This window comes from Pristis pectinata, chromosome 31 (genome assembly GCF_009764475.1).
Source record: "Pristis pectinata isolate sPriPec2 chromosome 31, sPriPec2.1.pri, whole genome shotgun sequence".
Taxonomy (NCBI): Eukaryota; Metazoa; Chordata; class Chondrichthyes; order Rhinopristiformes; family Pristidae; genus Pristis; species Pristis pectinata.
This window is the reverse complement of record NC_067435.1, coordinates 6,170,794-6,189,603: the sequence shown is the minus strand read 5'-3', so window position 1 is coordinate 6,189,603 and position 18,810 is coordinate 6,170,794. Positions and strand designations below refer to the sequence as shown.

Sequence of the window (18,810 nt, the reverse complement as noted above, 5' to 3'; positions counted from 1 at the left end):
TGGAAATATCTATGGATTTATTCTTTATCAACTTCCAGAAGGTTTTGATCAGATTCTACAGGAGTCACCGAGTTTAAAAATAAAGCTCGAGATTGAAGGCATACTATTGATCAGGTCAGGCCACTGGTTAGGCAGTATAAGGCAGAGTGCAGGGATAATGGGCAGGTAGACAAGGTGGGAGTAACTAGTGGTATTCTAAAAGGGTCTGTACTTGGGAATGTCACTAATTACTGACTGAGATAACATACTAGAGAACCAAACATCCAAGTTTGCTAACCAGGCAAAAGGATTAGTAAATAGTGTACAAAGTGATGTTGACTGATTTAATAAATGGGTAAAACTATGGCCAGTGTACCTAAACACATCTACGCACAGGCCGTATCCATTAAAGACCATAAAATTCAGACAAGTACTTTTATGTGCAAAGTAGAGAGAAAAGATTAATGGAAATTAGTATTCATTACATAAATTTCATCAGCTCATCTGCAACTCGCTAAAACAGCCGTCCTTTGTGTGTGGCTGGTTGAAAGTGCCGCCTAAACATGGCTGAGTCATGTGTGTTGTGACTGAACCCCAACGTATCACTGCTCCACAAAAGGGTGCACTTCCTGGTCTGTATACATCTAGGTGAACTAAAAAGATTGTACTAAGATTGTGGATGTCACAATATGGTCAGTATACTTTGAACACTGACAAATCTCATCACGTCAGATGTCTGCCCCACTTCGAAGGGCGATGTTGTGCCTCTCACAAGAGCAATGCACTGACAATAATACTTGCCAAGCTTGTCAACACATTCAATAAAGGTAGTGTGATCGAATAAGATTTTGTTTCTCAGATGGGTTTATGGTAATTACCCATCTGCAGTCATCGCATTCAAGCTAATATCTGGCTTTGGTCCTTGCAGAAGTGAGAATTTATTCATTCTAAGTTAATCTTTTGGTGTTCGTGTGCTCGTGCGGAACATTCACAGGGAAGTCATCCTAAGCAAAATTAACTTTAAAACGGTGACTGTGGGTAACTGCATTGTACAGTGTTCAGCCCTGTGATGTGCACTTGTGATATATACTGTGAGCTTCATGCGAGCAAGGAGTTTCACTGAACACTGGTCTATATGACAATAAACTGACCTGTATCTGAATCACTTCAAAAGTGATCTCTCAGAGGTATTTAGATGATTAAACTGGAATAACCGTCTGAAACCAGAGCAGAGGTTGCAGACCAATCACTCTTACCAACTTTGGTAACTTTTTCTGAGGTGGGTTGGAGTAATCTGGGTGGGTCGGAGATTGAAGATGGTGATGTTAAATAATGAGTTGCACTATAATGGATATGCACTATGTCACACTGCACTTGAATGCTTTGAAAGACCACAAGCAACATTACACACAATGACATCCACTGCTATGAATTATTACACAAACAGCAAAAACATTAAAAATTCAGAGGGTTGCAAGGTGAGACAGAATCAATGCAGCTGGGTAGTGCAGCTGTCTAGATGTATGACGTCAACTAACAGCTCAAGGCAAAGATGGCTTTTTGCACTTTGCTCCCGAGCTAGCACTTGTGACTTAAAGAGTGTATTAAGTTGGTGCTTTTCAATCACAACTGCCCCGCGAGTTAAAGTGCTTCAGTGATCTTGCACACATGACTATCTTGGGCCCAGATTCACCCCTCTCACATTGCACAGAATCTGCTTGGCTGCGACATCTCCCACAGTCAGATAGTCTGCTGACACATTGCATGCATGACTCGACAAATTACTGGAGGAATGCTTGTGGCCAGGACCCAAATCTGAGTCACTGCCTAGTGAGAACATGGAAGGGAAGAAAAAAAATCATTAACAGCAGTTATGACAAAGCTTCATCTCCAAGGATTCAATGCTCTGGAGTTCCAATGCTCTGCATAGCATGATTGACTTGTAAAAATGCAAATGATGAGTGCACAAAAAATTTGCAGAATAGGACAATAAAAAATTGATTTCCAGTTCTTATTTCAAGAACTGAGATGCTATGCATTATATATCTTAAAAAAATTAAGGGGAAAGGATTAGGAAAGATGATACACTTCAAAAGCACTTTTGACAGCAAAAGCAAAATGGATCAAATGGCCTTTCATTCTAAAGGCTTGCTGAGATCCGTGAGCATGTGTTGGAAAAATCTATTTCCTCGCAAATCTGCCCCAAGGGAAAAGAAAAGCCATGGCAGAAAGTTGAAAAATGTGAAACTATTGGGAAGATTATAGTCCTGGTTAAATAGTATCAATGGTTTACTTTGAGTTACACTGCACTTAAACATGCAAGTGCATTAAACAGAGAGCAATAACTACCAATTTCAAGAAAAATCAGTGGTGGGAAATAAATGCTAGCCTTGCCATCAGTGCTTACATACTGGGAACAGATAATTGAAAGAACTGGAAATTGAGAATAAAATGCTATGTAATCCTGGATTATGGGATATAGGTTTGTATAGAGTAGCCCTCGTTTTAAAAAAAAGATACACAGGAAAATATCAAGGTCAAATCAAACAGAATTTGCTGTTAGAAGTCCATTGGTCCATTTTCTTAGAAGATTTTAAACAACTACCAGTGTACTAGCTTGTCTAGGATTTACGCAAGGGAACACTTGTACAACTTTAAAGGGACATTATAAATATTGGGTGAACTTTCAACCTCTCCCCATTCCAACACTGAAACATCATTCAGCTGCTAAGACAACTGAAGTAAAGGCTTCTAAATAGTCAGATGCTATGAAGATGGTTTTACAAGGTCCAGCAGATTGTTAGTGAGGGTTAACTATCTGCCATAACATGCCCCTTCTCTAACTAGTCTTCTGCACCAAAACCACAGGAGGAGGAAAACATTATTAAAATGTCACGTTGAAGTCCTTACTTTTGTTTAAGCAGCCTATGCCCAGTGGTTAAAACTAAAAGGGCTTTACAGGAACTGGCTCTTAAAGTGGTAGGTCAAATCTGACAGTTAGCCTGCCATTATCTGCAGTTCCAACCTACACCTTTAAGATGAGAACGCTGCACAGAAACAAGTGACCAATTTTTTTTTTCCTTTTTCTTTTAAATTCTGTAAAATGTTTGCTTAAATACCAAATACAAACTTACTTCTCTTTTTCTTTGGATGTGGCTCCTCATCCTCAGATGGCATGGAGGAGCTTGGAGTGCATTCAGTTATGCTGCTTTGGCTCAGATCTGTGGGAGTGTAGCACTCGGTCGGAGGCATTTTGTCTGTCTCTGGATTCTTCTGCACCGGTGAGGCCGGAAAGCCCAGCTCTACTGTTTTGGGCTGCATTGGCTCCAACTTCACCGTCTTACCCCCTGGTAGTGAACACAGCTCCCCTGGCAACTCCTTAACCATAGATTTGATATTGTTTCTGATGGGCTTTGGAAGGGGGCGGTCCTGCACACAGTTCAGAGAGGTACCCGGGCTAATGTTGGGCTTCTGGCGGATCCATTCCCTCAGGGTGTCTATCGGTGAGCCGTTGATGTGCCATTCAGTCACCCCGAACTGTCTGAGATGGGCTCTGGCATGGCTGGCTAAAGCTTTCCGGTTTTCAAAGTAGTGGCCGCATAATTCGCAGCAAGTATCTGCGGCTGCAGGGAAGAGACCAGGACACAGATCAATGTGTTAATGTGACTCCAGCTGCTTCATTAGGCAGCTATCATTCAAGTCAAATTAATATACAACAGTCCCGGCTGTGAAGACTGTAGTCTGCTCTGTGCATGCTGAGCTAGACATTTTGCAGCACAGGAGGTGGCTATTCCAGCCATTGAGCCTGTGCCAGATCACCAACATTTAAACCACAGTCCCAATCATCGGCATGTCTATCTTTATAAGTGACCTTTATCTAATATTGATCCATCTTCCTTTTAAAATGTATCGTGATGAGATTCTGTTTCCCCTACTATGTCAGAGAGGACACTCCATGTCCTAATAGGCCTGCGCTTACATAAGCTTAAAATTCTGCCCTATTATGAAGGCCCTTTTTGAACTCCAGTATTGGATATCCTACCACCCTATTTTGATGTGGATTACGATGCATGAATCTGCTAAGAAGTGAATTGCAGATTTCAGTGTGGGTTTTGCTGTTGGCTGAGTAAGCAAAGAAAATGGCTCTGTAATACTAGACAGTGGTTTCGATGTTGAACTAGCTGGTCTCAGCCAAGAACAAGTGAAAGAACCACAAGTGATGGTGACCACCTGGCTACTGTTGTAGGACAGAAGGAGCCTAAAAGAAAATCTGTTGAGATTTTTGTTCCTGATCTCTTATACAATGACGTATGAGAGGACTTCGGGCAAGATCAAGCTCAGTTGCATTGCTCTCCATGGTTAAATCTGTAGATATTCTCAGTCTAGGGCTCCAAAGTGAAGAATGCATACATAAAGGACTGGTCCCAACTTTAGACCTGTAAACGAGAAAGCCAGTGCCTGAAGGAGACAGAGAAACCGGAAAAAACACATAAAACAAGGATCGTCTTTTCACATAAAGAGTTTGCTTTATTCCACATCACTATGAGAGATAGTTCTCATTTATTTGTTTACTAATTACTATACTTTGAATCCTTTAACGTTTCATCAGAAAATGTTGAATGGCAAAGAATTCATGCAAAATACCTGCAGTTTAAACTCCCACCCCTGGGCAGCTATACCATAATAAATACAAATATCTGGCAACGTTCAATGGAATAAAAATTGCTTCTTAATGGATTTGAGCAAGTTATTTCACCTCTTGTATATTCCTACTGTTGAGAACAGGGAGTTGAACAGGTGAAACTCATAATGCAGAAACTCAAATGAAACTGTAAACTCCTTCCAAAATTTAAAGACAATCACGTAGGTTACCAATTCAGAGTGGTACCTAAAAAATTAAACTTGTTAGGGGCCAATCCTTCTCAATAAAAGTAAATATTATTCTTGGAATACAACAGTATTCTCATCATTTGCAAATCTTTTAAAATGCCAACACAAGTTAAAAGTTGTGCACTTATCTGTCTTTTCTGCTAAGGAGATAGGTCCAGAAAATGTCACCTTATCAGGTAGTTTCTTGACGTCACTACCTTTTCAGCTGTGCAATACATCTTTTCTGGAAAGTTGCTCAAATTAGCTTCAGCTACTGTCCTTTCCTTCTGTCATCCTGACGTGTGCTTTCATGCATGGCCAGGTCAGCATACAGAACACAGTGAACAATTTTCACTCTCATAACAATGAGATTACTTTTTAAAACAAAATGTTGAGGGAGACAACTGCAGAGCATGAAATGGATGGGAGAAAAAAAATGCTTCAGTAACCTGATCTCAAGAACTAAATTAAAACAGAAAAGAAACAACTAATGTTTTTAAAATACTTTTCACTTTAAGTGCCTTTCGCCTACCTTCCTATCCTGGTTCTCACTCCTCACTATGACAAGTCTTGACATTTTCTAAGGTGATTCAGCATGCAACTTAATTATAACTGCCTGTGAAGGTAGTCCAGTGCTCTCTCAGGGCATCTCGGGTTGGACAAATATATCCAGCCTTCCTAAGGTCCACTGACATCCTCAGAAGAGATGCATGACATCTGTAAATTTCTGACAGGGACAGTATATAAGTGTAGTTACAGCAACACAGGGTAGTGCATTTGCAATGAGCTGCATTGGGTGTGGCAAGGTGCAATCGGCAGCTGGTATCCATACACTCCTGTAGCAACTAAATTACTTGTTTTTAAACTAAATTACTTGTTTGAGAGGGGACTGAAGTGGATGATAGATTGCTTCATCAATCTGATCCCTATCCTCAGCTATGTGGCTCAAAGGATGCAGAGAAGAAATGCCAAGCGTTTAACACCAGATTGCAAGGAAGAGAGACTTGAAAGAATCCGGTACCCTGGAAATTTTTCTTGCAACCAGCTGCTGAGAAGCAGGGCCAGAAGTACAGAGCAGCTTGCCCACTGGCCCACCATTTGGTGGCAAACATGCAGGATGGTGAAAGCAAATAGTATTCAAAGTAGTCTGACTTACCAATTACCGGTGTCGTCGTCACCTTCTCTTGTGGAGACCAAGTGGTCTTCGGCTTATAGGAACCCGATTCTGTAGTATAGCTGGGCTTCAATTCTTGTGGCATGCTTCTTTCATCTGACATGGACTTCTTTAGCGATGCAGTCGACACGAAACCCATGGGTATTTTCTTTCCCAGAGGCGACACAGTTGGATGTTGGCTATTAGATGCATAGGTCAATACTTTTCTAGCTGGGGGCGTCAGATGCTTCTGCTGCATCTCCTTAACTGGTGATTTGATGATCTGTCCAAATGGCTTAGAAATGGGTTTCTCCTCGTACTGGTAGTTCTGAGCCTCCTGTTGCAGCTCCCGTTGGTCAGGTTCATGGCCAAGTGGTTCAGGCTTTCCCTTCCTTTTCATCAGTTCCTTCAGTGTGTCAATTGGTGAACCATTCACCGTCCACTCCGTCACCCCAAACTGTCTCAGATGTGACCTGGCGTGGCTTGACAGCCCCTTGCGATTCTCGAAGTATTCGCCACAGAATTCGCAACGGACATCTTTGCTGGGTTGATCAACTGCTACCAAAACAAAGAAACTTGATCTGAGTTTTACTTTGAAGGGTAGGTCGTCAAGAGGCAAATTGGAGGTAAAATGAGGGGGGGGGGGGGGGGGGGGGGGGGGTTGGGGGGGGGAATTAAAAATATGAAACAATTTATGACACCCCAGAGACATCAAACAAATCAGACATGGAGCAAATCTTCCTTTACTCAGTGTGACATTTCCAATTCCGGCACACAACCAACTTTGTAGCTTGAGCATTATCACCATTTAAGTGCTTCCAAACTCCAAATATATTATAAGTTGGACTGAAGCTGATAATTCCCTGAATGAGATTCCCAAGCTGTGTTATGCTTATTCTGGGAGAAGTGATGGAGAGGGACAGAAGAAATTGTGCAATGCAAGATTCATAGAGCTTTGGATATTTTATCCTTCTGGAGTGTGGGAGGAGGAGTGGGGTGGAAGTCAAATAGATGATAATAATTGGCATGCAAGTAGTTAAAATACAAAAATATAAGACATAAGTAAAACAGAGGTAAGCAAAGTATCTGGTTTATCAAAGACCCCACCCACCCGGGACATTCTCTCTTCTCTACTCTTCCATTGGGTAGAAGAAACAGGTGCCTGAGGGCACGTACCACCAAACTTAAGGACAGCTTCTACCCCACTGTGATAAGACTATTGAACAGTTTCCTTATACAATGAGATGGACTATGACCTATGACCTCACAATCTACCTTGTTGTGACCTTGCACCTTATTGCACTGCACTTTCTCTGTAACTGTGACACTTTACGCTGTACTGTTATTGTTTTTACCTGTACTACCTCAATGCACTCTGTACTAACTCAATGTAACACCACTGTGTAATGAATTGACCTGTAAGATCGGTTTGTAAGACAAGTTTTTCACTGTACCTTGGTACAAGTGACAATAACCAACTAATACCGATACCACTAATCTGGAACAAAGTACATAATAAATTATCAATTTAGGACCTAGACAGCAGAGAGGAGGAAAATGAAGAGTATCCTTCCATTAATCAAGATTCCAAACTGAGATCCCAAGAAATTACAAAACTACAATAATATTGTGCCAGTTAGTCTTTGACCTTTGAGATTTACCCAAACCCAAATGTTCTAATGAATACATTTTCTAATGTTTATATTTGTCACTGTCGAAAAAAAATGTTACAAAAGTAAAATATGCAATGTTATTTTACCAAAAAAACCTGACAGGATTGTGGCTTCTTTGCAAGGTAGACCAGATTCTGAAGGTCTGACTTCCTGCTGTGCTGTAATACAACCTGCTATGCAAAACCAATCACTAAATACTCATTTTAACATGCCTTGGCAAACAGCTGACAATGGAACAAATATCTGTGCAATAACACACCGGTTATGCTGCTTATATGTTGGGCTGATTCAATTTGTCACAAGCTCACGTGGCTGGTTAAAAGGGAAAAGCTGGTTTTAAAACTGCACACAGGGCTGGCACCGGCAAAGGAATCTCTCTCAAACTTACAGTCCATGACCTTGGGTATATTTAATAATGATTCATGCACAGCCATTGACATTTTCCATTAGAACAGTGACTTAGGAATAGCAACTTCTTCACACTTATGCTCTTCCCACCTACCTGGGTGAGTGTAATTAGTCTGCAATCAGTTGAGAGCATGAGCTATTCTTTAGCAAGATCATCAATATTACTTTAACATAGCAGAATCAGATTCACCGTGCAATAAGGACTTTGAGGTAGATGCCAAGGGAGTTTCTATATTCTTGTTTTTCTAAGAACTGTCTGGTTTCCCTCATTAAGCAGGATTAGAGTGTATAGTATTGGGGGTAATGGGCTGGCATGGACTGATAATGGGCTGAAAACAGACCATGGAAATAAACTGGTCATTTTTTGGGCTGGATGACTGAAACAGGGAGGGTGCCACAAGTATTGGTGTTGGGGGCCCCAAGTGTCAATCTATACCAATGATTTGGATGAGGGGATCAAGTGTAATATATCCAGTGAAAAGTTAGGAGGTAATGTAGGCTGTGAGTACAGAGGGACATAGGCAGGTTAAGTAGAAGGGCAAAGACATAATAGATGGAATAAAATGCAGAAAAATGAAAGGTCATTTATTTTGGTAGAAAAAATAGAAATAGTTTTTGCAGTATGGCAAGACTGAAAACTACTAACATTCAGAGGGAACTGGCTGTTCTTTTACACAAGTCACAGACTTAACATGCAGCTATGCCAAGCAATTAGGAAGGCAAACAGTACACCATCCTTTATTGCAGAAGGATTTGAATATAAGTATAGAGATGTTATGCAACTTTAAATCTCGTCTCAGCTTCCACACTCAGAAGATACAACCCTGTTTGCAGAATATCACATATTCTAGCACAATGTTTAAGGAACAACCCATTTCCAGAGGAGATACAAGCTACACAGCAGTTTTGACTTAATTTGACAAATTCAGGACACAGTAGACTGCAGACACTGGAGACCAGTTTTCCCTTTATAAAAATTCATTCACAGAACACTAGTGTCACTACAAGGCCAACTGTTACTGCTTATTCCAGTTATTCTTGAGGTGGTGGTGGTGAGCCACAGTGTATATACTGTTGGGTAGTGAGAGTGCCAACTAGGATGGATTGCACCTTGGTGGGAACTTGTGGATGATTGTGACTCCAGGCATCTGCTGCCCCATATTTGAGTGGTGGAAATCACTGGCTGGGGAGATGCTATTGAAGTAGCTTTGCCAATCCCCTGCTGTTCATTTTGTAGATATCAGACATTGCAGCAAAAATCTGCCATTGGTGGAGGGAGTGAATGTTGGAGGATTGGGTGCCAATAAAATGGGCTGTTTTGTTCTCGATATTATTCAGCTATTTGGGTGGTCAAGTTGCACTAATCCACAAGGGTATTCCATTGTGAAACTGACTTCTGCTTCATAGGTGATGGAAAGTTAGGACGCATGTCACTCTTTGTTGGATATCTACCTCTCACTTATTCTTATAGCCAGAGTGCACGTGTGACTGCCCTGGTTAAGCTTCCAGATAATGGTAACCTCCATGATGCTGTTTGGGGAATCTGGCAATGAAAAGGGCTATTAGTTAACCCCTCTCTCAGTGATCATTGCTTGGCACTTGTACCTTGTTATCAGCACTTAAGTGAATGTTGCCAGATCCTGCTGTATGTAGCCTGATATACTGAGCAGTTGTGAATGAAGCTGATCATTGTACAAGAAAGAAAAAACTCCACTATTGACCATGGAGAGAAGAATATTGCTGGAGTAGCTGAAGATGGTTGAATTTTGAATACTAACATGGAACTCCTGCAGCAATGTCCCAAAGCAGATAGGAAAGCCCTTTATCAACCACTAGCACATTCCTTTGTACAATTTCCAAGTCCCTTTGGTTCCCTTCAACTTCAATTTTGTTTTCTTGATGTCGCAATCGATCAAATCCTGCCTCAACATCAAGGACAGACATTTGGTATTGAGTAAATTCAGATCTTTACATTGCTTGGGTCTGAATGGACCTGATACATCACATGGAATTAATCAAATAGGCTGGCCTTTGTGATAGTAGTGGATCTCAGGAGGAAGCAATGATGGTTCACATCCACTTGGCACATTTGGCTGAAAGATGATGGCAAATACGTTTCCCCTGTTTTCAGCATTCACTTGCTGGACTCCACCTTAAGTTGAGTTGTCCACGGTCTCCCTCTCCCACCTGGTGTTTAACTGTCCAGCACCATTCGTAACTGGAAGTGGCATGACTCCAGAACTTTGATCTAATCCATTAGTTGTAACGCTTCTTAGCTGTCTATTTCACGCTACTTTTGGCTTTTTAGCAGTTACCTAGTCCTTCACCAGGATAACATTTCTGGACACACCTGATGAATTGCCAAAATGTTCTTCAGGTTCATTGCATCAAGGTTGATTTTCTAGCTTGATGATAATGGTTGAATGAAGAACATACCAAGCCATGAGCTTACAGACTGTGGAGGAATATAATTTTGCTAATGGCCCAACAGCATCCATGCCTGGGCCATTTTTAGCTTCTAGATCGCTTCTGAATTTATCCCATGTAGCACGACTGCAGTCCATTATGAGGACGCCCTCAGTGCACACCACATAATATGGAGGATACACAGTCTGAAGACTGGACTGTGCCATGATCATTTCTATCAATACCATTATGGTCAGATGGCAAAGACAAACTCAAGAAGGCTTATCACCACCTGCAACACTATACCAATTTGGCAGTTATTTCCTTCAGGAGTTGGCCAGCTTGGCCTGGGTGATCAACAAAATATATTTGGTCCTCTTGCGATTCTCGATACTTCTTCCATGTGGTGTTTAATATGAAGGAAGACCTATTCATGGTTGAGGGACAGCAATAGGTGATTTTCTTGCCCGTGAATGATCTGATGCCATGGGACATATGCCTGGCATATTCTTCACTGCCATCAAACCAGAGAACCAACACTGGTGCAAGGAGTGCAGAAGCACATGGTTAGAGCAGCACCGTACGCCTACAATACATTAACAATACAAAGACTCACAGAGCCACTCCCTTCTACCCTTTTATTATTACTACACTGCCACATCTGGTAGGTCCACCTTGCCCGTGAGTGAAGGATGATGATGATGCCGTAGTCTGGATGCTGGCTGAAAGGTACAATTCTGTAAGTGCACAATGTGGGATAGGTATCACAATTCAGGGAACTTCCCAGAGTGAGGGGTAAACTTGGCAGGATTAAGTGAACTCAGTACGCCTTGGTCATGACCATTTCTGGTCTCTATATCCATGTGTGTTTTATTCTTGCATTGTTCTGATGTAGCAGTTTTGTGCAAGTGGCATGCTGGACCATGTGTGTCACCACATTGATATTGGTCTGGTGGAACACATCTTTGGAAGGTCAGCAGACTTCCTTCTCTAAAGGACATCTATGAAATAAATGGATTGTTTTTGGCATTCTAGGGTGTTTCTTAGTCACCATTACTGACTTACTAAATCTAGCATTTTATTTCAATGGATCTTTAGAACGCAAAATAAGTTCCCCAGTTACAGAGATAGAATGGAAACACTCCTCTAAATCATTAACTTAGACCTCAATTTCTGGTCCAGTAATTTAATCTCAACTTTTTAAATATTGTTATTCCTAACACAGCTACTTCAATCAATTATTCAGGTTAGGTATTTGAGTAGTTGCTGGCCATTGATAGAACATTCTTGTCACTGCTGAACAAATTAATCACTTACCTAAAAACCCTTTGTCAAAATTTCTCTTTTGAAGATGTGGGAAGTTCTAGCGCCATCTCAACAATTTAATGCCAGAGGTTTATAACATATATCAGCACCAGTTTCAGATACAACTAATTCAGTAGATCTTTTAAAGTCCTTAACAGCCCAACAGGCTTATTATCATGGTGTGGATGTACACTTGGGCTCAACACTTGGCTGTGTCGAGAGCCCAAAGGTTAGTAGTTAGACAACACAACAGTATTTAATAAACATCTAAGGACACACATAAATAACTTTCATGTAGTCAGCGTCGCAGTGGAAAATCTTACAAAGTTTGCAAAACTATTCCCATGAAGCTCAAGCACCTAGAAGGCTGAAGGAAACCCACTGAGCAGATAAAGGCCTGATGTGTATTTGGTACAAAGAAAGAAATTAAGTTGGACCAAAACTTTAGCTTTCGACAAAGCCATCCTTCTCCAATCCTCCCAATTTCCAGCTGGGTGGGACTGTACTCGCCTGGTTCTATTCTTGTCCATCCAGTCACAACCAGAGAAAAAGCAGCAGGGGCCACACCATGACCTTTCATGAATCCCTCCTTTGATCCTTGCCACCCCATACATTGTTCAATTGGCAATATCAGAACACATATTTGTTTTTTGTTTATATATAATACATTAATTGATCACTAGCTCTCTTTATTTCAGCATGAACTGTCAGACTACTTGTGTGATATTCAGTAATAGACAAGCAGAGATTTCCTCCAATTAAGTAATGGGATGACTGAGGCTTCTAGCCACTGATTCCATCTCTGTGACATCTGAAACAGATACATTCTGTACACAACACATTACCATAAGACATAGGAGCAGAATTAGGCCATTCAACCCATCGAGTCTGCTCCACCATTCGATCATGGCTGATTTATTTTTCCTTCTCAATCCCATTCTCCTGCCTTCTCCTGTAACCTTTGATGCCCTTACTAATCAAGGACCGATCAACCTGTTTTAAATATACCCAATGACTTGGCCTCCACAGCAGTCTGTGGCAAAGAATTCCACAGATTCACCACCCTATCTGGCTAAAGAAATTCCTCCTCATCTCTGTTCTAAAAGGATGTCTTTCTATTCTGAGGCTGTGCTCTCTGGTCCTAGACTCTCCCACTACTGGAAACATCCTCTCCACATCCACTCTACCCAGGCCTTTCAATATTCAGTAAGTTTCAATAAGAATCTTGTCATATCTAACCTCAAGATAAGCTTTGGACCACACAGTTCCACGCTGGCGACTTCCGAAACGTACCTAAACTATCTGTAACCTTGATTTCGTATCTGTCCTCTAGTTCAGTTTCAGACCTCACATCTGTGCCATCAACAAGATCTACTTTCTAATGACTGCCTAACTCTGCTCCTGCTTTAGTTTATCGGCTACTGAAACTGTCATCCATACTGCTTGGTTTGACTATGCCAACACAGCCATCCTCCCTCATTCTAACTTCTATAAACTTGGCATCAAACAAAATACTGTCCTTATCCTAAATGACACCAAGTTCCATTCACCCACCACCTCAGTCCTCTGTGAGCAACAGTGGCTCCTAATTACGCAATGCCTTGACTTTTAAATTCTCATCCTTGTTCAGAAATCCCTCTGTAGCCTTGTCTTTCCCTAAATGTAACCTCTCCCATCCCTTTATCCATTCCAAATATTTGCACTGCTAATTCTAATTGCACTTGAGCACTCCCTGCTTCCATTGTTCCATCATTGGTGGCTGTTCTTTCAGCTGCCAACATCTTAAGATATGGAATTCCTTCACTAAACTTTTCCATATCTTGATCCCCTTTATGGATATGTAGAGGAATCCGGGAGGCTTAATTATGATTTACAAAAGGCCACACCTGGAGTAACGTGTACAGGACTGATCTCAGTGAAAAGGGTGTGAATGTATTGGAAGCAGTTCAGAGGTGGTTTACTAAACCAGTACCTCGAACATATATGCGCTGTCTGTTCAAGAGGGAATGGGGAGTTTAGGTTACTATCAGATCAGCTATAATCATATTAAATGGCAGAGGAGAGTCAAGAGGCTGAATCCTTCTAATTCCTATTTATGTTCTTTGATCAAGCTTTTACTTATTTGCCCTCATAGTCACGGTTGCCTGTCGTTTCTTTTCCTGATTATCACTCCTGGAAAGCTTCAAGACTTTGAAGGCACTACATAAATGGAATCATTGTTGTTGAAAAATCCCAATTGCTCATGATTTTTTTTTATTGATAAGCCCAAGACTTTCTAAATTAGCAGAGCATGATAAATTTCACAAGCAGCAAGGGTGGTTTATGGCTTCACAAAGCAGACTGATCATGAAAATGTGCAGCAAGGGCAAATCTGTGATTTCCCACCCTTAACTCATATGCATTAAAATCTGAGGTACTACTAATAATACATGCTTACAATGGTTGTTCTTAAAGTGCAGCCTGGACAAAACCTCCTTCAAAGGATAACTGCACCATGGTGGCAAACAACATCTATTTGTAGGAAATAAAAAATCCACAATGTTTTAAAAATATCGAACAGTTGATTATTACAGAGAGGTCAAGGCACCCATAATTTTACAAGGCGAACATAAAAACTCCATCAAAAGAGGACCCTTGATTGAAAGACAGTATCATTAGTCAATAACTGTTGAGTTCAATCTTCTGTCAATAACACGAGCTGTTACGTTAACTTTTTTCCCCCCAAATAAAAGTTTAATCCAGCCAATGGATAAAAGGATTACTACTCAAAACCTTAAATACCAATACCCACTGTCAGCTTTCAATATTAAATATTTTCCTATGGATGTGATCCACAGTTTTTAAGAAGTGCCCAGCGCTACTAAAACAAGAGCCAATTGAAGTTTCTATCCACTTTTTATCTGGAACCCACATGATGGTGATGTGAGGATTCACAGTGAACCAAACTAGTCCTCATGCAGGGCCCCAACCCAAAACTTCAACCATCCCTTTGCCTCCACAGAAGCTACTTGACCTGCCGATTTCCTCCAGTGGTTTTTTTGCACTAAACTACCAATAGTTGGGTACTCTGATTGCAAAACAGCTCCTTACTTTTAATATGAATTTGAAAGCAAATTACCAGTGGACTGTAGCACTACTAAATGAGATGTTACTCCCTTAGTAATGAGCAAGGCTGTTAAGGAACCTAAATGGCAATGGCCCACACATGATGATGAAAGGTGAAAGTGGGAAGGACTACAGACATCATTCAATTAGTCAACAATATACAGGGATGTGGCTAAACATACAAATAAGCTGCAGGTACTAATCTGAAAAGATATTTTGAGTCTATTATTACATGACTATTTAATAAGGAAAACCAAAATAACGAAATTTAAAATTTTGTCAGTGGACACGTCCCCAACAACACGAGGGAATAGGGCTATACTTTGACTCAAGTTCACACCAAGAGATTCATAAGTATTTCTGTTCTCTCTCTCTCTCTCTCTTTCCCAATCCTTCATTCCCAGCCCTAACCCCACACAACTGAGGAATGCTGAGTTAAGTGTAGGACTCCTATCAGACTGGTTAAGTCAACAAAAACCAAGGACTAAACCCAACTCCTTTCTCAGCAACACCACACAGTCGAACTCCGAAGCTCCACTATAATTCCGCTGGTGGAATTTTTTCAATCTATGCACATGGATGTCTTCCGGATAATGACTTATTTCATAAAAGAGTTATGCTGCCTTAGAACTTTGTGACCTCTTGAAAGCCTTGGATGCTCTTAAGCTCGGCTGGTTTATATTAAGGTGCTTTAGTTTTGCAATCTAATTCTGTTCTGCTTCCTATTAAAGTGGAAATCAGAGATATGCAGCAAGTCAATTCTGTGCAAAGTAATTTTCTGGACAATAGATCAACTTTGAAGTGCAAAGGGTTACATATCCAGTATCCTGGCATGCTTTAATGATAAATCTGTGTGGCTTGCTGTAAATCAAAGGTTGCAGATTCAAAATTAGCCCTGGTGCTTAAGCACAAAATCTAACCTAAGTGATGTATTAATGGAATTAACCCAAAACCCTGTCTGCCCTTTCAAAGATCCAATGGCATTGTTGGAAGAGCATATAACTCCAGACCACCCGGTGACCAAGCACTGGAGGGAGTCCTGTTGCAAGGTCAAGATGATGAATGTGTATTTAACCAGGAGATTAAAAGTCATTCACAGTAATTCTTAATCTGCAAAATATCCATAGCCCTTAAAATATACTAATCCTTAGAATGTATAAACCCTGTCTCACTGGTGTTTTCCATAATGTTCCCTGACTTACCCTATTTCAATGACCAGAACAATGATTTGAAAAACAGACCCAAATTTAAAGTAAAGCAACTGAAGTATAATATTCAAGCTTTAAAGATCACTTTACAGCATTTGAGGTGTTCTTCTAATAGCTTTCACAAAGTGCTCTCTTGAAAACAAACGCTTTGTACAACACCAGAGATGCTTAGGTGCCTAGAGCACAAATACAAAGCACAGCACTCAAAATCCAGGAGGGGTACTTATATAAGCCAGCTTTGATGGTTTCACTACACTTCTCACACGGTGGTAAAATTAGTCTTGCGTGTTGAAAAGATTTCATAAGCTACTTCCCCTACCACCACCTCCTTCCCCCTTACCACCTCCAACCCTGCGTATAATCATTGAAGAAACAGTGCTGTTTACAACAGGAGTTAAAGAGCAAGTGGCAAGAATTTGAGTCAGCTGTCTGGTATCATATGGTCTCATGGGAATGAGAATAAGCTTGTTTTAAAAATAAAGAGGCCCTGTCATTTCCTCTATGGGACTCTAATTTACAAAGCTGGAAGTACAAGTCAGAGTTCCACAAACAAGCCCTATAAAATCAAATGCATTGAAATTTGAATATACTTTGTGTTAAAAGAGACCATTCCAAGGCACATCTGGAAGTAGTTAACCTGGATAGCAATTACCAAGTATTAATTGTAACATTTACCGTCCAAAGCCTGTGAGTTACAGTTAAAAACTATTTGGTTTATATTAAAAATAGACCATACACAGGAGCCTTTAAATCATTATAAAAAAAGCAATATGCACTCCAGACATGCAGATTTTAAAGCACTGTGCATTAGGGGGAAAAAAGCCTAAAATCTGCTAATCCACAATTGTGTTTTACATCACTGTTCTGGATCAGTACACTTCTAGTTCATTATACCACTTCAGCTATCAGATGGTATAACTGAGCACCACAAGAATCATAGCCCAAAGACTGATTACTGTGACATACCACAGAAAAGGACAGGGGAGTCAAGAGAAAAGGAATTAAGAGGCAGACTGATTCATATAATTTAAAGATTTATAAGCATTATCTAAAATCTAATACCCCAGGCAGCTCACAAAGTTTTATAATTTGTTTGACTTAGGCTGTCTTTTATTCCACGTACACAAATTTCAAACTTCTAACTCACTTCCAAGTAATCATTACCTTCTAATTATTTCCAAGAGCATAATAATTACATTTTCTGCTTGACTAAGATAAAAGTACACAAAACTGTCTCAGCAACAGGGAATTAAAAACCTACTTAAATGGAGAGGTGAAGTATCTCCTCTGGGTGGCCACATTTGTTCTGGTAAATAACTGTCGCTCTTCAGCGAGGTTGCTGGCTCTTCAGGGTTATATTCTATTTTGAAATGTTCTTGTTTCACTTTTTTCAGCGGGTTCGGTTTCATCTTTTTCAATGGTGACGGGGAGAGAAACTGGCCCTGAACCTTTTTGGGTACAAGTGATCCTGATGGAACCTGCCGGACAGATGGAATGGTCAGACTGAACTTAGTTGATCTACCCGTGGTGGGTGAGAAAGGTTCACCCTGCATGTCCTCGGTTGGTGATTTCATACCAGTCGCCGCTGGCTTTGGGGGCACTTTGAGCCCAGGTGTGACAGATGATTCAAGAGGATGCATTTTCCTTTTCATGAGCTCCTTCAATGTGTCTATTGGCGAACCATTAACTGTCCATTCGGTCACCCCAAACTGCCTCAGGTGTGACCTTGCGTGACTCGACAGCCCCTTGCGGTTCTCAAAGTAATCACCGCAAAATTCACAACGCGTCTCTTTGCTAGGCGCTGAATCAATCGCTGTAAATAAAAGAAAGGGGAAATTGCAATGAACATTTTTAAAAAATGATTTCCCCTTAAATGAAAGTGAAATTGATAGGCCCATTTTAGATTTCCTTGTGCCACAAGCCTTTCCTTTACTGAGGAGCAAGCAGGTGACAGGATAATGCTGTGTAAATTAAGCACAGGAAGAAAGTGGCTTGGGTTACTTTCATGCATTCCCAAAGAGAAACACTTGGTCTACACATGCTTCACCCATGGTTTGGCATAAGGAATGTATGGAGAACCACATGATACGGGTTCACACCTACTGTAACGTGCAGTATAACATGGTCACCAAAACCCCACCCTGCAACCCCCACCTCCATCCAGATCTCTAATTTACCCTCGTCTTCCCTCCTAAGTCATGATCACAGCAGTCTTGTGTGTCCTATCCCTTGGACTCCAGCAACTTTCTGGCAGCCCAAATACATGAATTCTTGTATGAAAGCTGAGACACCAAATGCCAGAAATCTATTGAAGCATCACATCAAAATCCACTTGCACCTACTTAATATGGGAGGCAATAATCTGGAACCACAGTCGTGGTTTTTCTTCCCCTCCCCCCCAACCCACTCTTCCTTGTTAATACTATAGTACTTTTACCCATTAAACACTGAGGGAAGAGAAAAGGTCGGTAAGAATTTCCCCACATGCCTCACTGCAGACAGGACTAGAAGTGCTAAAGACTACTCTACTCCTAAGCATCAGGAAAAGCTGCAAGGTCGACAACAAAAACTGGATTTGACTTCTTTTACAACTTCGAACTGCTGAAGTATACACCAAATCACCACCCCACACAAGATTACAATAAAATTGGAAACTTGCTTTGCGCATTGAAACTCCAGAACACAATATATTTAACACTTCAAT

At 40.8% G+C, this 18,810-nt stretch overlaps 1 protein-coding gene across 1 annotated transcript in view; it reads right to left on the bottom strand.

Annotated features, from left to right (window-relative positions):
- Positions 1-18,810, bottom strand: part of LOC127584864 (uncharacterized) — a 124,571-nt gene that overhangs the window by 18,427 nt on the left and 87,334 nt on the right. The window contains exons 12-14 of the mRNA XM_052041832.1: positions 17,368-17,919; positions 6,005-6,559; positions 3,114-3,602 (exon numbers count right to left, since the gene is read on the bottom strand). Of these exons, the coding sequence (XP_051897792.1) occupies positions 3,114-3,602; positions 6,005-6,559; positions 17,368-17,919 (1,596 nt within the window). The remainder of the gene's footprint in view (positions 1-3,113; positions 3,603-6,004; positions 6,560-17,367; positions 17,920-18,810) is intronic.